The sequence below is a fragment of the Bactrocera oleae genome, chromosome 5 (genome assembly GCF_042242935.1).
Source record: "Bactrocera oleae isolate idBacOlea1 chromosome 5, idBacOlea1, whole genome shotgun sequence".
Lineage (NCBI taxonomy): Eukaryota > Metazoa > Arthropoda > Insecta > Diptera > Tephritidae > Bactrocera > Bactrocera oleae.
The window spans coordinates 60,403,365-60,423,011 of NC_091539.1; the positions used below are offsets into that span (position 1 = coordinate 60,403,365).

General features: G+C 32.2%; 1 protein-coding gene across 1 annotated transcript; it reads right to left on the reverse strand.

The window, feature by feature from the left end:
• Positions 1 to 1,922: 1,922 nt before the first annotated feature.
• On the reverse strand, positions 1,923 to 6,386 carry LOC106625955 (uncharacterized). Its single transcript, XM_014245773.3, has 3 exons — positions 5,696 to 6,386; positions 3,232 to 3,364; positions 1,923 to 2,091 (listed from the first exon to the last, which is right to left on the reverse strand). Exons 1-3 carry the CDS (start codon positions 5,868 to 5,870, stop codon positions 1,983 to 1,985), a joined length of 417 nt encoding a protein of 138 aa, XP_014101248.1. The 5' UTR covers positions 5,871 to 6,386; the 3' UTR covers positions 1,923 to 1,982.
• Between the last annotated feature and the right edge of the window lie 13,261 nt (positions 6,387 to 19,647).

The following is a 19,647-nucleotide window of genomic DNA, read 5'->3' on the forward strand; positions in this document are numbered from 1 at the left end:
TATAGCATGCGAGAAAATATTTGAAATTGAAATTTGAGGAATAAAGAAATACTCGATTAAATGGATTCATTTGACGTTAGCTTTTGCAAATAAATTGTTTAATTATAGCATGCGAGAAAATAATATAAAATATGAAAATAAAGAAATACTAATTTAATTTAAATTTCTCTATTAAAAATACAGCATATGAGAAAAAAATTAAGAAATGCTTAACAAAATTGACTAATTTACAAACAATAAACAAAAAATATAGCATGCGTCAAAATTATATAGAAATTAAAATTATTAAAGAAATACACGAATAATTGACTTATTCGATATAAACCTTAAATTTTCTACAATGACTTGTTTCATATTACCCTCGTAATGTGCACATTTTCCCTCATATTTACTGTCGTATCCACTTTTGTAAACATAAAAATTCCCACAACTTAACCACAATACATGTATCATGTTCACAAATATGTTTATATATGGGTATATGTTTTTATGTTTGCATGTATTTAAATATATGTATATATTATATGCATATCAATGTAAGCAGGGAAACTGTGGCATGACATTGCGGCAATTTAGTTAATATAAATCACTTTTTTTGTATTTTATTTATTTTATACACATTCTTAGCTAGTATGGGCACATATGTCACTCTTACTTTTCACAGCTGGAAACAATTTGTTTTAAGCACTACCCTCGCACACGAAAAACTCAGAAAAAGCTATAACTTAAATGCCTTTAAGTATGTCAAACTGAGCTGCCTTAATAAACGCATGGATTTCATTTGCATGTGTTTGTTTTTGCAGGTAAATGTTAGTGCAGAAGTGTTGTATTAACTACGCCAACAAATATATGTTTGTTTATAAATAAATAAAAATATTTACATGCTCCCCCTTCAACCAAGATACTTAGGTATGTATGTACACATGTATATGTGTTTCTGTATTCATTACTTATTCATACATAAAATATTCTACACTGATGTTTTTATGTGCAAGACCGAGGAATTTGTGTAAATATAGCATGGGAGAGTTTATATGTGTACATAATGCGGTTTGTATATAAGTATGTACCTATATGCCGTAAATCTCTCGGTAGACAACAAACGCGTACAATTGAAATGACATTGAAAGCCGCATACCTTTTTCAGGGGTCAGCACTATGGTAAAATAACTTAGTGAAATATAACAAAGGAAGTGAAATTAAAAACAAAGCCTTGCTTCTGATAAGGCAGAGTGAAACTGCGCTGCTGCTGCAGGTGACTCAATGAAAATTAGTCTGAGTGGGTTAGCTAGGGTTACTGGGTGTATTTGGTTTGCAATATAAGAAATATTATAATAATGCGCGAGGCGCGCATTTATTTAATGGTGAATTTATTATATGGAGGGGTTAATAAACAAATACAAGTGAATTTTTGATTATATTTTATTTTGAGCAGCGATGGTGTGCTTGGCATATTATAAGTAACAACAACAACAACAGGATATCAGAAATTGTTGCAACAGCGAAGGACTCAGCAGGATTGAAGAGCAGAAAAGAACAATTATTCTAAAATAATTTTCTTTAAAATAATAAAACAACAATTTTTAGATGAAAAGCATTGTAGAAACTTCGAAAATACCTAACATACGGAAATTTTTTTATTTTTGGAATATGTTGGTTTTTGAAAAAAAATATTATAAAAAATCCTTAAACGTCACTTGCATACATCAGTCAGCTGTCAAACACATGTTAGGGTTTATTTTATAAATATTATGATATTATGAAATTATTATATTTAAAAATTATTTTATTATAATAAATTTATTTAAAATGCTGTTGTCAATTTGTTAAGATTTATAATTTATTTAATTAAAAAAATGTACATGTATTTTAAGTTTAATATTAATATATTTACAAATTTTACTTAAAATAAATAATTATTTTTAAATATTTTAATTGTAAATAATTACAACTATAATTAGCTATGAAATTGTTACTAGAGTTTATGTAAAAAAATTTAAAAGCGTACATTTTACCGTAGTACAATCCGGCAGTGATGTAAATAAGTAGCAAGAAAGTTTGTAATCATAAATGAATTCACATGTGGGAAAGCTGTAATGAAAAATAAAGTAGAAAGTTAGTAAAAAAATGTTATAGAATTAATTTTTATTTAATAACAATTTTGGTTTCTAAAACATTTTAGTCTAATTTGATTTTATTTACATATGTAATAAAAATACGAATTTTAAGTTTTTATTATGAGATAGAAAAATTCATAACTCGCTTCGTTCAATTTTACGCAATTTAATTTATGTTCAATAATTTTGAAAATTTGTTTTAAAATATTCTGAAAAAAAAATTCACTAATCGTTAATGAATTAAAAAGAAAATAAAAAAATTCACTAATCGTTAAAGAGTTAATATAGATTATTTATATATCTATCTTGTCTAAATTTAATTCTATAATGAACAATGAAAAATAATGCCAAACACTTTTTATGCAATTGACGCAAATAAAGCAGTTTTAAAATTTTCCAACAGGTGGCAACACTGTTGTGTTTATTTTTATTTAAAATATATTTTAAGTTATGGCCTCTCTTTAAGGCTTTCTTAAATATCTAATACTTAGCACTTTTGTGTTGTTTTTCATTTTCATCTTGTTAGTTTGCAACTTTAAGTCAATTATTGCTTGAAAAAACTTTTGATGTGCGCACTTGGCTTATAAAAATCAATTGAAGTGCGAAACTACGACGCTTGCAGAGTAACCTTGAACTAAGCTCTGGAAAATACCAATATCTTACGAGTCGGAAAAAGATCAAACTCTTAGCAATACATTCTGTAGTTGAGTCAGAAGGAAGTCATAATTTATTTGCTGATAAAATACTCGTATATAACTTTCACATATTACAATAAATAAAGGTATAGATAACTTGAACAGCTTTTAAAATTACAAATATTTCCCAACAATATGCATATGTACAATAAACCCACGTATGTCTATTTTGAACTTGATAGATTGGAAAAAATACAATCGTTTGGCTAGCTGGGATTGGGACGCATTCAAAGTAAATTGGTTTACAACATTTGATTTGCCTACATACATTACTATCACACCCCCACATCTCTTTTATGGCAACAAATTATTGTCTCACCCACTTTATTTTATATTTATTATTCACGAAGTTTTACAGAAACTAGTATATTTGAAGACATATCTAGTATTGGATTTCCATTACCATATGATTGACTTACTTTATTGTGAAAAACCAAGTACATTTGAAGTTGCATAATATGCCATATGGCTTCTTCAATTGCTCCTTCTTATTGACCATTGTGCTTTGTAAATTATAGCCATCATAACGACGCCAGCAATGGTTGAGGTCGCCTAAAAGAGAACATAAAAAAAATTATATTGAATTTGCATATGTCATGAAATAAATATATATACTGAATTTTCTAGAAATAATGGTGATAATAAATTTTTACATATGTACCTATGTATGAGCAGATTGTATTACACATTAGAAGCGTAAGGCGTACATATTCGCAAGATTTGCTTAAAATTTTATCATTAAGTGTTTTTATAGCTGTACTTGTGTATTCGTTAATATATCAACATCTGATACTTTTTATATAACATATATGCATACAATTTTTTAAAAATAAAAAAAAATACAAGAAAAAAATTAAATTCGGTTGCTTAGGTGCAAGAATACACTTAACAATTCAATAAAATCCATGCAAGAAGTTGATTTTGATCCTTCAGTTTGTATGATAGCAATATGAAATAGTGGTCTAATCTGGAAAATTTCTTCAGATACTTTTGAGAAAAGCTTTTTACATATGGTATTATCATATTGTCACGTAAATAGTTATACAATTTTATAAGATCTACCAAGTCTATAATTACAGCTTCTAATATTGATAAAATTTTGTCAAATCGGTTTACTTTTATTACGAAAAAATATTTTTCCATTAGTACATATAAAACGACAAAGTTAAGGATAAATTTAATTTCTATACTGTGTGTTTATTTAGATTTCTAAATGGCGATGTTAAAACAAAAATTATTTTTCTTCAATTATTTTGGTTTAGTTAATTTTTCCCATTTGAGTTTCTACCAACTTAGATCAAAAAGAGAGCAAACGAGTAAAATATTTTTACATTATAATATGGGAAGCCTGGTAATTTTTAATTGACAAAATCTGTCGACGTAGTTACAGGGATCTCGTTAAATTTCGTTTTATCCCATGCGAAAATGTTAAGGGAGTATTCTAGTGTAGAATTTCAAGAAAGTCTATTTTTTCAAAGTTTGACTATTAGAGAATATGTTTACGAGAGGATTTTTTAAAATTTAAATTATTTTCGGAGATATAGATATTTTACTGAAAAGACTTCAAATGCGTTTTCCTCAGACCAGACTTTTTCAATAAGATACCCACGATTTCTCGAGTTCTACTGGACCGATATATTTGAAATTTTCAAAGAATCTTCTTTATAGACCTCTCTTGAGTATAAATTGGCCTCATTTCCAAATAAAATTTTTTTGCTATTTTTAAAAAATACGAGAAAATAAAAAAATTGTAAAAAATCGTTTTTTCAAACAGTCGCCATTTTGTCAAAAAAAGGAGGGTTGAAATTATGGGTATGCTCATGTATGTTTTGGGACTCCCTCTTCATCATTTAACTTTTTTTAAATTTTTAACTTTTTTTTTTAATTTTTTCTGTACTCTTATAACATTAATAAATAACTGATAAAAAATCGGTATTAAATATATTGATTGACTTTTTTTTTAAGACTCATTAATAATTACATAAAATTCAGGTATCTAGACTAGAATACCCCCTTAATAAATTAATTGTGTGAGAATTGACAGGATCTAATTTGGATTTCAAGACTTATCGGCTTTAATTTATGAGTACTATACACATGTTATTGCCGCGAATATATTTACTTAATCTTCAGGCATATTTTTTCTCCAATTTGTGATGCGTGTTAGTTCTCTATAAATGAGGACTCTTGCATAATTCTTAAATATACTCTGTATCGCTTATCAATTTTAGGATCAGCTTTCTCTTATGCTTTGAAAGTTTGACTTTACCTCCTGAAGGTAAAATTTTATTATATTATTGAGTCGGAAAAAATTTTATCCCATGGATTGTATAACTAGTATTCATTATTTAGTATACTCCGCTTCGAAAGGATTTCAAAATTATATTCCTGACCGCTTCAATACGATTCTTCAATATGTGCGTACAAAAAAATGTGGATGAATCGTTTAGCTAAGCAAAATTACATTGTGGCTCTCAATTATGAGGCAACTTAAGTTATTATTATCGACACATAATTTTTTTCCAAAATATCTCCGAAGTCAGTGAAGTTATTTTGTGCTGTTGTGTAGTGAAAGAATATTCAGTTGATTGTGGGATAATATTTTTAAAATCCTTATTGTTTCTAGATAATTCACATATATTTTTTTTTATATGGAAAAAGTAAGTATATCCCTTTTATAAACATCGCTTTTATAAACATCGCATGAAAGCATAAGTGCTTTTTTTTTTTTTTTTTTGTAAACATAGCTTTGTAAGCATAATTGTTGTTTTTTATCAATTTTTTACAACCTTACAACTTTCATGGCTACTAAATTTACTTTCACTTAAAAATATTAATCGAAAATCAGTAGTGGTATCACGTCGTAACGAAGCATCGACTCACGTCTTATATGTCCACCCCGTTCATGATGATGACGATCCCGTCCCTCCAGCTGGCTGCCGTGTCCGTTTGTCGCTTCCGCCAGACCACTGCTGCTACTGCCACCAAGCAAACGCCCATTATCATGACAAAGGAACAATGAATTTATAACCAAAAAGTAAATCAGCAAACGCGCCATTGAACAAACACTCACAGACTAGAAAATACAGACAGCTGATTTGTTTTTCTTTTTACGCGTTTAAATGCTGAGCACTACTCTTTGGTTTGCGACACTTCTTGCACTGTTCTTATCAATTCACAATGTAATTAATTTGTGAGAGATTTGTCACTTCGGTTTGTTGGATTTTGTATGCTCTATTCTTCGAATATTATTTTCTATCTTCTTATTTTTTTTTTTAACTTATTTAAAAACTATTTTTTTCTACTTTTTTCACGCGTTGAATGCCACTACTTTGAGATTATCACCGTGTTGAAGTGTGTTCCTTCGAATCGCCACATTAACCGCCTTTCCGACATTTATGCACAGCGAGAGCCACCCCTGTACTGAGCATAGCTTTCCAGCCAACAACGATGTTGTGTGTGCTTTGGTGAGGCAACTGCGGCGACGACTGCTTTTGCGGTTTGATGGTGGCACACAAAAGCCGCAAACAACGCGCGATTTACAACTGTTAAACCAGCCATCAACGCAAATGTAATTGGTACAACGGTAAAAACACAGCAGCAACAACGAAAACATAATGGCGTTGCTCGTTAGCAAGGGTGAACAACCACTCAGAACGCCGCGCTTTAAGTACGAATTACGACACGATGTGATAAGTGTGATATTTTTAAAAATAACTGCGCAGCGAAAACAACAACAAAAACAATAAAAAATTAAGATAAAAAATCGCTATAAAATATATATTTAATCATAGCGTCAAGCTGTAACGTAAATTGTATAGCAAATTGTATGCGAATATTTGCTGCCTGCCATGTCAACAGTTGGCGTTGCTCATTATAACAACCACTCACTCTTACTTTCGCAAACGATTGTCGCCGTCGCCGCGCTTTGCCTACTTTTCAATGTGAAATATGCTTTTAATGAATGAGTATGCTTGTGTAAGTGTGTATGTATGTATGCGTGAAAATATATGTATTTAGGTAGCTCGGCGCAAAATTAGATCAAGTGTAGAGTGCACATAAATTTTCGCGAAATGAACGTGTGATCTGATATCCATGGCAGGAAGGTAGCACTATGAATCACTCCCAAACGCATAGACACATTTACATATATGTATATAGGAGCATGTAGAAGCATATATATGCATGTATATATGTGTGGGTGTTTGAAGTGCACCCCAGTTTTCTGCTGCGTTTGCAGAGGAGTAATTGAAATGACATTGATAGTGGGCTGTCGTCATCAAGCGTGGCGATAAGTGCAAAAACAGCGAACTGCATAATGAGACAAACATCTATATATGTATATAGACACAGACCAACGCATGTATACACAAAATATGCACTCTCGACCCACGTTGTACCAGGTGACATGTGTTTACTTAAAAGTTAGTGAATGTGAGGTTATGCTAGCAGATTCATTTGAACCCACATGTGTATTTGTTAAATTTAGACTACTGGTAGTGGGTGCAGGCGAACTTCAGAAATGTGGCACTTTTGAGTGATTTTCAAATACGCTCAGGCTTAGATTCGCAGATGGATTTGTTATGCATGTGTGGCAAAGTGCGGTTGTGTTGATTTTCACTAAAATCACTTCATGAAGTGGGCACCGAGGGAGAGGTTAGGGCTCAGTACAATGCAGTACCTAGTATAGTTGCCAGTTTTTATTTCAGTTTCAATTGGCAGAGGCTTTCCTCCCATTGTATTACTGATAAAGGACAGCGCGGCAAAATCGGCCGGACGACTACTTGTTACTGTAAAATTGATATATAGAATCTTCGGATATAGCTCGGTGGGCAATGGTGGTTTGGCAAGCACCGACTACATGATTTCAATTTTCAAGTGGGAAAGACGATTCATAGTAAACTTAGAAAGAGATCGCTGCGCAAGATCGTGGAGGAGATTGTCAAGAGTGGCGTACGACTGTCACCTGAAAACGTGATCAACATTGGAAAACCCATGCATTGTCTATACGACGATCTGGACAGAAGCAGGGCAAGGAAAATAAAACGGTAGATTAGAAATACACAATGTTCCTACTAGCACTCGATAGAAGGGACTGTGGGAACATGATTCGAATACTGAGACGACACGCCTGAAGAAAGGTAGGTCCAGGGTTCAAAAGATGCTTTAAATTCAAGTTTTGTTAAAATGGAAATAAGGTAATAATTGTAAGGAGGGTATAATAGCAAACTATAGAGTCTGGTAAAAAAAAAACTGTTGTTTAGATACCATGTACCCTAAGTAGTTAAACAAGCCACACATTTTGTCTTCATAACTTTATCAATATATTGTAAGAAGAAGAGAGGAATATAAGTGACTTGTAACGATCGTTAAAGCTCCACTAATGGAAGAATAGTAGAAGCAATCATCTCTTTTATTTCTCAGGACTATAAATAAATAGTAACGATATAAATACGAACCATAAACCAAAGAACTTTGAGGAATACTGCTATTCACGCCTGCACTCCTATTATTTAAATTTTGGTTACGGACATGAACTTTCTTTTAATATTAATTTTTTTGTCCTTCTTCACACAAAATATAGTTGCAGTTGCTCGAATGTGAAAAGTTTATCAATAATTAAAAGTTTGAAAATCAACTCCAGTTGTGACCAATTAGCAGCGTACTAAAATTTAATGAACAGTAAAAGAGAGAAAAGGAATGGAAAGTGTGTAAAAGTTTACATTTTACTACAATAACAGTTCCGCTTATATGTATGGTAATTAACTGATTTAAATTTAGAGCAAACAAAAGCGTTAAAAAACATAATTCCAAATAATAAAAATTACTTGCTAATTACACACAGTTGAGAAGTTTAAATAATCACTGTTTAGCAAAATAAGCGGAAAAAAATGTCCATCGAAATTTCTGAAGATAACTCACACATTGACAGGTAGATTTGACAAAACGTAAATTAGTGAACGAAAATCGTATACATATGTATATGAGTGCTGGGGTAGTCCTTAGACCGATTTCACCAATTTCCGGCACCAACATATACGACTACTATATCCTAGATAATACGTACACTCACTTTTGCTGAGTTATATTACATACTGACCTATTTATATATACGGAATAAAGTCAAACGAAAGTTAAAAAAAAATTTATATTAGGTATAGAGGGGCTAGGGGTAATGTTGATGCGATTTTATACATTTTTGGCATCAATATATACCAGAAAAAGATGCACTCTGAGTGTCATTAAGATACCTTACAGATTGACCGTTAAATATGGTATTAAGAATACCGGAGGTTTTATAAAAGCCTTATATTAGTTTTATGGAGTCTAGGGAATGACCGCATTTGAATCATATAATTATCGGCAAAAGATGCTCTCAGAATTTTATTATGATAACTCACATATTGACTGATATATGCTGTATAAAGCTAGTTGGACGTTAAAAATTCTTACATAGGTATATAGGAGCTAAAGAAGTACTGAACCGATTTTAATAATTTTCGGTAGCACGGCACAATATTATCAAAAGATGGCCTTCAAGTTTAATTGAACCATCTTACAAATTAATCAATATTCCCGACATAAGTTGGGCCATTGGTATTGCGATCTTCATGTACGGTATCGAGAGGATTAAGTCTAAGAGTTACGGGAGGTAAATTTTGAAAGTCATTTGAAAACAAGCTTAAAAGTCAGTTGAAGTCAAGCTAGAGGCTGAACAAGGTCAAGCTAAAGGGTGAGCGATGTCCAGCAAGAGGTTGAACGAGTTCAAGCTAGAGATTAAGTGGGTTCTAATGAGGTTAAGTAGAGGGTAAAGCAAGTTCAAGCTCTCTGATTCTTAATCTATCCCGACCAGCTTTTGTTGTAGACCACAGTTCGGTAAACATAAGCATTATACACTGTGCAACATGTTGCTATGGTGTAAAATTAAGTTCAAAAGCCACTATAAAACATTTCCGTTGAATGCAAAAGGGAAGGCAAAGTAAAAGGATATAACATTTATAAAACATAACTGGTTTTTTATGGCATCTCCTTAGTATTTAGATAATATTTTTTACAAACTCATAAATGCATGCCCGTAGCCAGCTCAAGAATTCACTTTAACGTGTACAATTTACCGCTAAGCGCCAGCTAGCAAGCGAGTTATTTCAGCTACTTAATAGTATGCTCCATGGTAGCAGTATTTGCGCGCGTGACTCATCATAAAGCGCTGGCGGGCGCTTCGCCTTTTTCACTCACTTTTAAGAGCGTGCTTACTTTATTGGCAGCGAAAAGCGCTTGCAACTTTCAAAGTCACTATGTAAGTGCGGCACTTGAAAAATGTGCAAAGCAGATGAATGCAGGGAAAGTGAATGTTATAGTTGTAGTTGTAATTTTATTTGTAGTTTTAGTTGTAAAGTATGGATTGTAGTTAGCTAAGTTTGAGTTGAGTTATATTTTCTGTTTCCCTTACTATATACGCATTATTTTTTGGTGCATAATATTTCAGCTTATGAATATAAAAACTGTTAGTTAAATAACTTGACATCTCATTTTGTACTTCACGATTACATTGTTTTGTATTTACCGCTTTTTGAAGTGTATTCGGTGTTTATTTGTTGCAAATTTAACAACCGTTATTATTTGCTAACTGCTTGTATTGTTTTCATTTCATTCATTTAGCAGCTGTTTACTACTTTTATACTCTTGCAACATTTTGCTTTAGAGTATAATAGTTTAGTTCACCTAACGGTTGTTTGTATCACCCAAAACTAATCGAGTTAGATATAGGGTTATGTATATATAAATGATCAGGATGACGAGACGAATTGAAATCAGCGTGACTGTCTGTCCATCCGTTTGTCCGTGTAAGCGATAACTTGAGTAAAAATTGAGATATCTGGATGAAACTTGGTACACATATTTTATATGGTATTGCAAATGCGCTAAGCTTCAAATTAAGTAACGGAACTGTATTTTGGTACAGGTATCGCTTTAGCCATATCTTCCAAACCTTTTAAGATATATCAGCCAAACCTGCTGAGCAGAAGTCATTTATCTTCCCTTCAAACTCAGTAAATATAAGTAAAATTTGATAACAACCACGCCCACTCCTCATATAACTTTTATGTTAACTTCACAACCAGAATGAATGAAAAAGGGCGTATAGAAATTGGTGTTAACATTGGACAAGGGCGTGGCACCACCCATCTTTAAGTGAAATCTTATATCTCGTTAACTACTCTACGGATTTCATCCAAATTTATTCTTCTTATTTGACACTATAAAAATGGGTGAAATCGGATGACAACCATGCCTAATTCGCATATAATAAATATTTAAATTCCGTCTGATTCTTACACTTTACAGTATACAAATCAAATAAAGTTATCAGAACAAAACTTTATGCAAATGGTGCCCTTAAGAAATTTAATCTTACGTCCCAAAATTGTCGAAATCGCACTGTAAGTTGTGCTTGAATGTGTAAAAGCAGATCAACAGTTCTCTTAGCCCCCATATACCTAACATAAATATTTTCGAACCTCTGGTTCACCTTATACCACATCTATCGGCAAATATGTAAGAAATCTTAATGAAATTCAGAAATAATTTTTTTCTAATTCTCTTTCGTTAAATGGATGAAATCATGGCGTTACTTTCCTTAGTTTAATATAAAGTTTTGCCGAAGCCAGAAGGTGTTCCTCCGCCTTTGTTCCTTGCAAGTTGCAAGCGTATGAAATGGTTACAACCGAGCTTTTCTTCCTTATTTACTTGTTATTGTTATTATATTGCATGCAATTACACGGTGGCAAGACAAACAAATGCAAGTACAAGTTAAAATATGTCTGGCATTCGCGGAACTCGTTGATGCCGTAACTGTAACTGTAGTATCTATTTTTAACTCCTTTATTCTTTTAGTTGCAATTCCAGTCGGTTCTTTTGTCTGCCACCAACTGCTGCAACGATTTCTACAAGCTTGTATTTATACTCTACTTTGGTATTGCTTACACTTGCTTTGCAAAAATAGCAGTTCTTGCTTTCATCAGATCATCTATCATTGAAAACATTTATCTGCTTTGGTCCAGAGTCATCGTCAGTCGTTTTCCACTTACCTATATTTCTCCGTATTGATTATGGTAGCTTATTTTAGTGCAATTTATGTGATTATACTTACTGGAAGAGGAATGGAATGTAAGCTATCGAATAAATATAATTACTACTTGCGGAAACATGAGTTAAATATATTCAATTTATGAAATACTGTACTATGTTATACCTGAGTGTTTAAGAAACTATGAGTATAATTAAATCTTTTTTAAAATTTTCAGCAGACCTAAACTTTATTGCCTAATAGAGTTATTAAAAAGGTTCTGGGGCAAAACCTCCCAAAAAAAAACTACTATATCAATTATTTTAATTTTGAGGGTATATTTATACATATTTTAAGATAACACAGAGACATTTTTGATAAAAAACATTTAAATAGTTTTTGAGTTAAATGCGATCTCCGTCTTCGCTAAAATAGGTCCTTCGCTGCTGTAGTGCTTCTGGCCTTCTCCGTGAATGAAAGCTAACAACAAATTTCTACAAGAAGATAGTGTCCGGACAATAAGCTACGGTTGGGAAAATTCCAAAATTTGCAAAATGTTTCTCTTAATAAACCAAAAATTGGATTGTACCCAAAACCAACCAAATTTTAATTTAATATCATCACTGATAGATTCTTGCGTGGGGAGCTATAGGTAAATTTAAATTGTGTTAGTGATCGTATCATTTGTTTCTGCTGCTAAATGATATGAGTGGCCACACTTAAAAATACTGTAACTCAAAAATTATCTCTAAAGATATAATCTATCGAAATTAAAAAACAAAAATGATGTTTGATTGATTTTCACACTAAGTGAGCTCTTAAACTCTGGCTAGCTGCGTTTGGTGTGAGTTCGATGAGTGGAGTTCACTGTCGTCGATTGCACAGTTTTAAGATCCTTTGAATTGCTGGCTCTCCGCCAGGTTCTTCTTGTGAAAGTTTTAGGAACTCAAGTCGTTCAACTAGACGGGGAGATAGAGTTAGAATAGCATCGGCAATTTACACTGGAAAACTAGGTTGAGACTTCATATCTTAAGTCATACAGACGAATGAATTGAAATTAGTCACATCAAACGATTTCGTAGATAGCGTCAAAGAACTTTTCCGAAATGTTATGATTCTCATACAGATTTAATAGTTTTATTGTATAGCTAAAGGCCGGTTTTCAAGGAATATCAGCCTTAATACCCTACCAGTAAAATATTTTTGTTTGAAGTGTATAATGCTTAACAACAAAATTACCATAAAACTCGAGTTATTTATATGTGTAGCTTATCCTTTTGCCCGTTGATGTTGACGTTTAGTTCTTGTACTTTGATTAAATTAAAAGTAATTAATTTTAACTTACAGTAAATAACATGCTGCTTATACTCTGGCTTCCGGAAACGGTTACACATTGTTCATTAAATTCCGTCAACACTTAAAGCAAAATCGAAAATATTTAACAGCTTGCTGTTGCAACTTTCATTACATATAGTTCAAAGTCAAATTAAAACGCTACTGGAGGCTGCTGGAAGCAATATCGGAGAGAATAGTAATTTATACGCTTATCAATATTTACTCAGCTGGCAATCGACGTCTTCAGTTGTTTAACGTTGAGTGAGTTTAACGTGCTAAGTGAGACAATGCTCCAAACAATTTCATTTGTCTTCTTACTATTTTATTATATTGCAATAATCCGATTAGTTGTAGTATGTATGTGTTTGCTATGAGTGATATGATGGAGCAAATTTACATCACTGAGAACACTCACTATTTTGTAGTGTAAACACATAGAAGGAAACGTCGGTGAGTATATATATAAATGATCGGTATGACGATGTCCGTCTGTATATAGGCGAACTAGAGCCGCAGTTTTTGATATATCGTTCTGTAATTTTACACACGTCCTTTCCACTCCAAAAGAGCTGAATATAGGATATAGATGCCATACAAACGGTCCTTTTTTAATTGGCAAAGTTATCTCCACGAAATTTGGCACAAATTGTTGTGCATGTCAACGGTACAATCTCCGAAGAAATTATTCTGATCGAATCACTATAGTATATAACTGCCATACAAACATATAAATATCTTTTTATTCACATTCATGTTATAAAATGCACCTGTGAGGGTTATTACAGCTTCGGTGCAGACGAATTTAACGTATATTTTTTTTTTGTTTTTTATGCACACTTATATTGTATTTTTTTTTTATAGGTACAAATTAATCGGAAATTGTAGTTGGTACTGGCGTATGAGCAACAATTCAGACGTAGGCGGTGGCGTATGAGTAACAATTCTATAAAAGAAGTTAGATGCAACAATCAACACTAGCAATGTACATATATGTCTGATAAATATGGTTACGTAGTATTGTAGTAAAGTAATGGGGCTTATAGTTTTAGAAAATTAATTTCAAATAAAATATGGAAATAACACATGAAATGGAGCATATTTTAGTCGCATATTTAATGACAGAAGTTCCATATGTTTGGAAAGATACAAGGGGCTCTGATAGGTTTAAAAAATGATTTTGAAAATAATATAAATACCTCTTTTCAAGATATTAATTAATATATTAGAAATATATCGTATTATTATTACGAGTAATGGGTTGTAGTCATGCCTCTGGGTGAAAACGTGAGCAACACTTGTGTAAGACAACATTAACAAGCCAACACCTGTAAAAAAATGTTTTTGTTATAAATAAATAGGTATATTGCACAAGTTATTTGGATGGCAAACTCGTGACCGTATTAATTTATTTCATTATTTTGCTATAAAGCTCCTGCTTTGCAGGCGATCTGAAAATAATAGCGGAAATCTCATATAAAATACATATGTAAAACTATTTTGTGACATGTGCACGCACATATGTGCAGTTGGGCAATGTTTGCATAGTGCTATTAGACTACACTTGTATAATATGTATATACTCAAAGTTTCTTATTTACTGTAAATGTACATACCTATACATATATCACGAATGTATGGCACTGTCAGCCATATTGGGTTACTTGCTTCAAGTATTGTCAACTAAGAGCACACTTATGTCAAACACGCACATATATGTATGTATCAAAATCAGCTTTGTTATTTAATGTGACTTCATACTTATGTTTGACTTACACACATACAAAAGTATTTGCTGAAATCTATATTTCTGACAAATTGAATGAAATTTCGAATACAATTTCCAGAAGGAAAATGCAGTTGAGTTGTTAGCCTTTTAAAGAAGGATAGTTGTATAAAAATAGCTATCAAATAAAGAGTTGTATCAATTTCGGTAAATGTTGGCAATAAATAAATGATTGAATAAAAGTATTAATAAAGGGTATAATACCTGAATTTATGCATTTTACTAAAGTAGCTTGTTTGTTTAGCAATCAATAACAAAATTTGTTGCCTACATTTAGGGTGATATTGAATCATCGTCATAATAGCTCTTCACGATTCTTAAAGCTTTAGATAGTAACCAAGCTTTAAAGGTTAGCATATCAAATAAAATATACTGTAGCTGTTTACTGGTTTAAGCCCTTTGGGGAAAATCTTGCTTCTTTCTTTCTTAACTAACCTTTCGGTAACTCCTAAAATTCGAGGAGCGTCCAAATTTAGTTTTGTCTATAACCAATGCTATTTTAAATTTATTATGCAGTTATTTTTAATTTCAAATATCCACAATAATAGAACTAGTCTACAATCTAGTTGACAGCATTAAAGATAGCGGTTATACCTCTTTAATGAGGGATTTCTTACTCTCTCGTAGCGATTTGAGCTTTCTAAATTTGTTGTTGCTTTTTAGCGAACATCGAAATTTCGAATCGATGATAGCTAACCAGGTGTTGTTAGGTCGAAAAACGATCGTTAGTAAAGTAAAAAAATTGCAAAATGAGAAATATAAAAAAACTTACAAATTAAAATAATAATACAAATAAAATTTTTCAAAAACTCTTAAAAGTTACCCAAAACTTTCAACCAATATAAATCATATTTTCAAAGCGCTAAAGTCCACTTTACCTACTTCACCACCTGCAAAGAATTTTCTACTCCAATCATAAATCACAAATGGAGAGCACTTTTCGCACGTTCTAAGTAGTCCTATTAATAAGCTATATTATATCACTCATGTCTGACAAATATGCATTTGAGATGCCGTGTTCTATTTTTATTACTTAGATGCCAGTAGGATTATGTGAACATCATTGTCAAACACACAGCTGTAACTGATTGCCTAGACGAGTCCCGCTGACCGAGCACATAAGCACATAAAACATATAAGCGCCCAGTAGTATATAGACAAGTACATATGTTTGCATATACATATATGTACACCGACAAATTGTGTGAACAGATAAAGCAGCGAGGGGCAAATACCTTTCAATACAACTGTGCAGTGACACAAAAAGCCTGCGTCTATCGGCAATGTTGCACAAATTTCTTAACAAAAACTCGCACAAATTAATCGTGACTCACAGACATTGCCGATAAAAGCGAATTTGCAGACATTTATATAACAATAAGCGTTGAGATTTATCTCAGTTACATGTTGTCGATTATTCACAATGAAATTGGTCGGCCAAGCACTGGTGCGCACATAATAAATAATTCATTTTCGCACCGGTTACAAGATATTAGGTAAATCATTGTGGTTACGAAGAAGATATGGAAGATCAAGAGTCAAAGGTGGCGCTTTAATAATTCGAGGAGATTCATAAGAACCGTTATTCGAAATATATGAGCATTTTATTGATGTGCTCGCAAGTCTCTTTATGCGGACATTCATTGATTTCAAAAACGTCTTAATGATCAAAAGCCAAGTAGTATATACATACATATATGTACGTTAAGCATAATAAACAAAGTTTGATGTGACAAATACACTTTTTCAGTTTACTTTGCTTTATTCTCACTTACATATTTCTGTTAGGAAAAAGCAGCTCAAGGATGCATAGTCAATCATTCAAAGAATTTCCAAATTCCCTCCAATTGGATATTTGTCAATAACATAGAGATAACGAAGAAAGCATAAGCACTTAATCTTATTTTTTATTGGGTTTAAAATTGCGATTCTATTTTTGGACTAAGGCTATAGCGAATATTTATTTATCCTAATGTGCACAATACGAAATACCAAAAGAAGGCAAGTCCTTCACTGTCTCTCATTTTCTTTGTGGTCTCTTAAGCACATTGAACCCTTTCACTGCTGAGTCTGTGTTTCTACCGACTCTTGTCTCATCGCATTGTCTAAATCGTAAGCACATAAATCCACCACCATAAATCTTTTTCGAAATTTTTCTCTAACGATACGGTGACTAGGTACGATGATAACAAGGACATACGCTTCCGTTTCCTGCTCTGGCATATACCAATATTTGAAAGTTGAAAGGTTTGGTGAATCTATAAATAACTCAACTCTTTTGAATATGGATTACTGAGAGTGATAACACTACATACATGCTCTAACACATTATCTCACTTAAAAATAATATCATTTACAGTTGCTGATCTTTGTTGAGCTGCTATGACAACCAGTGATTGTGTTTGCTTTGAGAGAATATCCCAAACAAATGGATGCTAATTGGTGCATCAAGCGGACTTTCTCACTGGCCTCAATGGCATGCTATTGCCGGTGTAATGAAAATATTTGCCTACTTTTCGTCAATATGAAATTACGCTCAATTTGTGAATGCTTTGTCTCAATGACAAAAGTAAATAATCGCAGGTGGCATGCTCTTGTTAGTATTATTAGTTCTAAAGGAATGTCCTCTCAGCAAATCGCTGTGTGTTTAGGTACGTCTGTCAGCACATTTACAAAAAAAAAAAAAAAATTAATAGTAAATACAGCATTAGGCATAATAGTGCCAATAGTTAAGTTTTCATTGGGTTTTAACATTTGGTTTAAGCTAACTGCTCAGCTAATTCCCAAAATAAAATGCCTCTTCAAAAAGAAATTCAGTGAAAACGCGTTATTTCTAATATGAATGTAGGTAAAACCTCTTAAGTATATGTTTGATTTGAGAGTTTATTTTTTTTTTTCGTATTTGTTGGTTTTATTTATAAATAATTATATATTTTATTACATGCATAAGCTGGTTTGTAAGCTGAAAAAATGTTTAACAATTTCCAACAATTAAAAAGTGGATATCTTAAGCATTTCAAATAACGCCGTTTTGCTCTGTAATCTTAGCAAAAAATGTTTTCTTAAATCTTAAAAAAAATTGTTCATATATGACAATGACTACGAAGGCGAGAATAGACCAAGCTATGTATTCTTTTTATTTGCATTAAATTTCTTCACTTTATTTGTATGCGATCGAAAATAAATGAATGAATTCGGCTTTGTTACGATGCGACTGCCCAACAAACACATACTTAGACATATTAAACACTACATATAAAGAGCAGTGAGTGCCAAGTAATTCGTGGAAAGCCATCGCACGCGATTTCGAATGCAGACAAGTCAAGTGATTTGCATGCTAAGCACGCAAGCGTACTAATGTTCTAAGATTGAAATGCCGAGACGCATACCGATAGACACACATATATATATATATGTATACACTTACACGCAAAAATACATATATAAATGTACTTATACATACATGGTATATATAAGAAAAAAATATGTACATTCATTTGACAATAATTTCATTTGTGCGCGCTTTGCTGCTGTTATTTGTTATTTGTGTTTATATGCATGTAAGTGTGTGTGTGCATGTGTCAACATATGCATTGTGAATATACATACATATTTGACTACAGTACAAATGAAATGCATATTTTTCAACTAATTAATGATGACAGGGGATTTGTGCTTGATCTGCTCTAAGCATTAAAATAATGTCATTCAATTTATTGTCTGCACATTAGCAATGCTAAGTGATATATGGCTGTATGTGTGTGTCGGCATGAGTCAACAGTGTCAGTGACTTTGTAACGTTTCGCTAATCTCGCAGCCAATCGCAATTGTATTGCTTTTAATGAGTTGGCAAATGAAGCGCACCGTGGCAACTGCTTGTGCATGTGTGGTTGATTTAAGGATTATATTAAAATAATGCACGGATTACTGTATGTACGAGAGATACGGGCGCCCTAAAGCGATTTTACGCTGACAAATCAATTAAATCAATTAGATTAATACAATTATTTCATTTGTTATTTAAATCAATTATTAATTTGGCTTGGCTGCTCCACCAAAAATAAAACAGATGCGAAAATCAGCGCAGAAAATGCCGTTAAAGGTTTTTTAGCGGGTGTAAGTTATTAGAAAATAAATAAATTATTTTAGAAATTTTTAAAGTTTAACACAATTTATTATAAAATATGCACAAAAGCGGTAAATATCCATATAAAAAGGCGTGCTAAGTTCCGGTGCAGCCGAACCTTTTGTACTTACCTTATATCAGAAAGTAAGGATGAAAGGCGAAGAAATATTTTCAAACGTTGGAGAAGATTTTATTTTAAAAGATGCTGCATGCGAATTGAATATATTTTAAACGACGAAGCTCTAAATCAATGGTAATCAATCAGAAGAATGGAACCATATGTGGGTTAGAAGAACGTATGGACTAAGTTTTAAAATTTTAGTATCAACTAACATAACGACTTGAATAATATATTCACTTAGACTTTATACATATGGTATTAATGGATATATTTGGTAATTAGTAGAAAAAAGCAGCGAAAATAATAAAACTTGCTGTGTGCAGGATAAATCAAGTTCTGTATCGATCTAATTAGTTTTTGACATTAAAGACCATACGGGTCAAGCAAACATGTTCGCTAAACT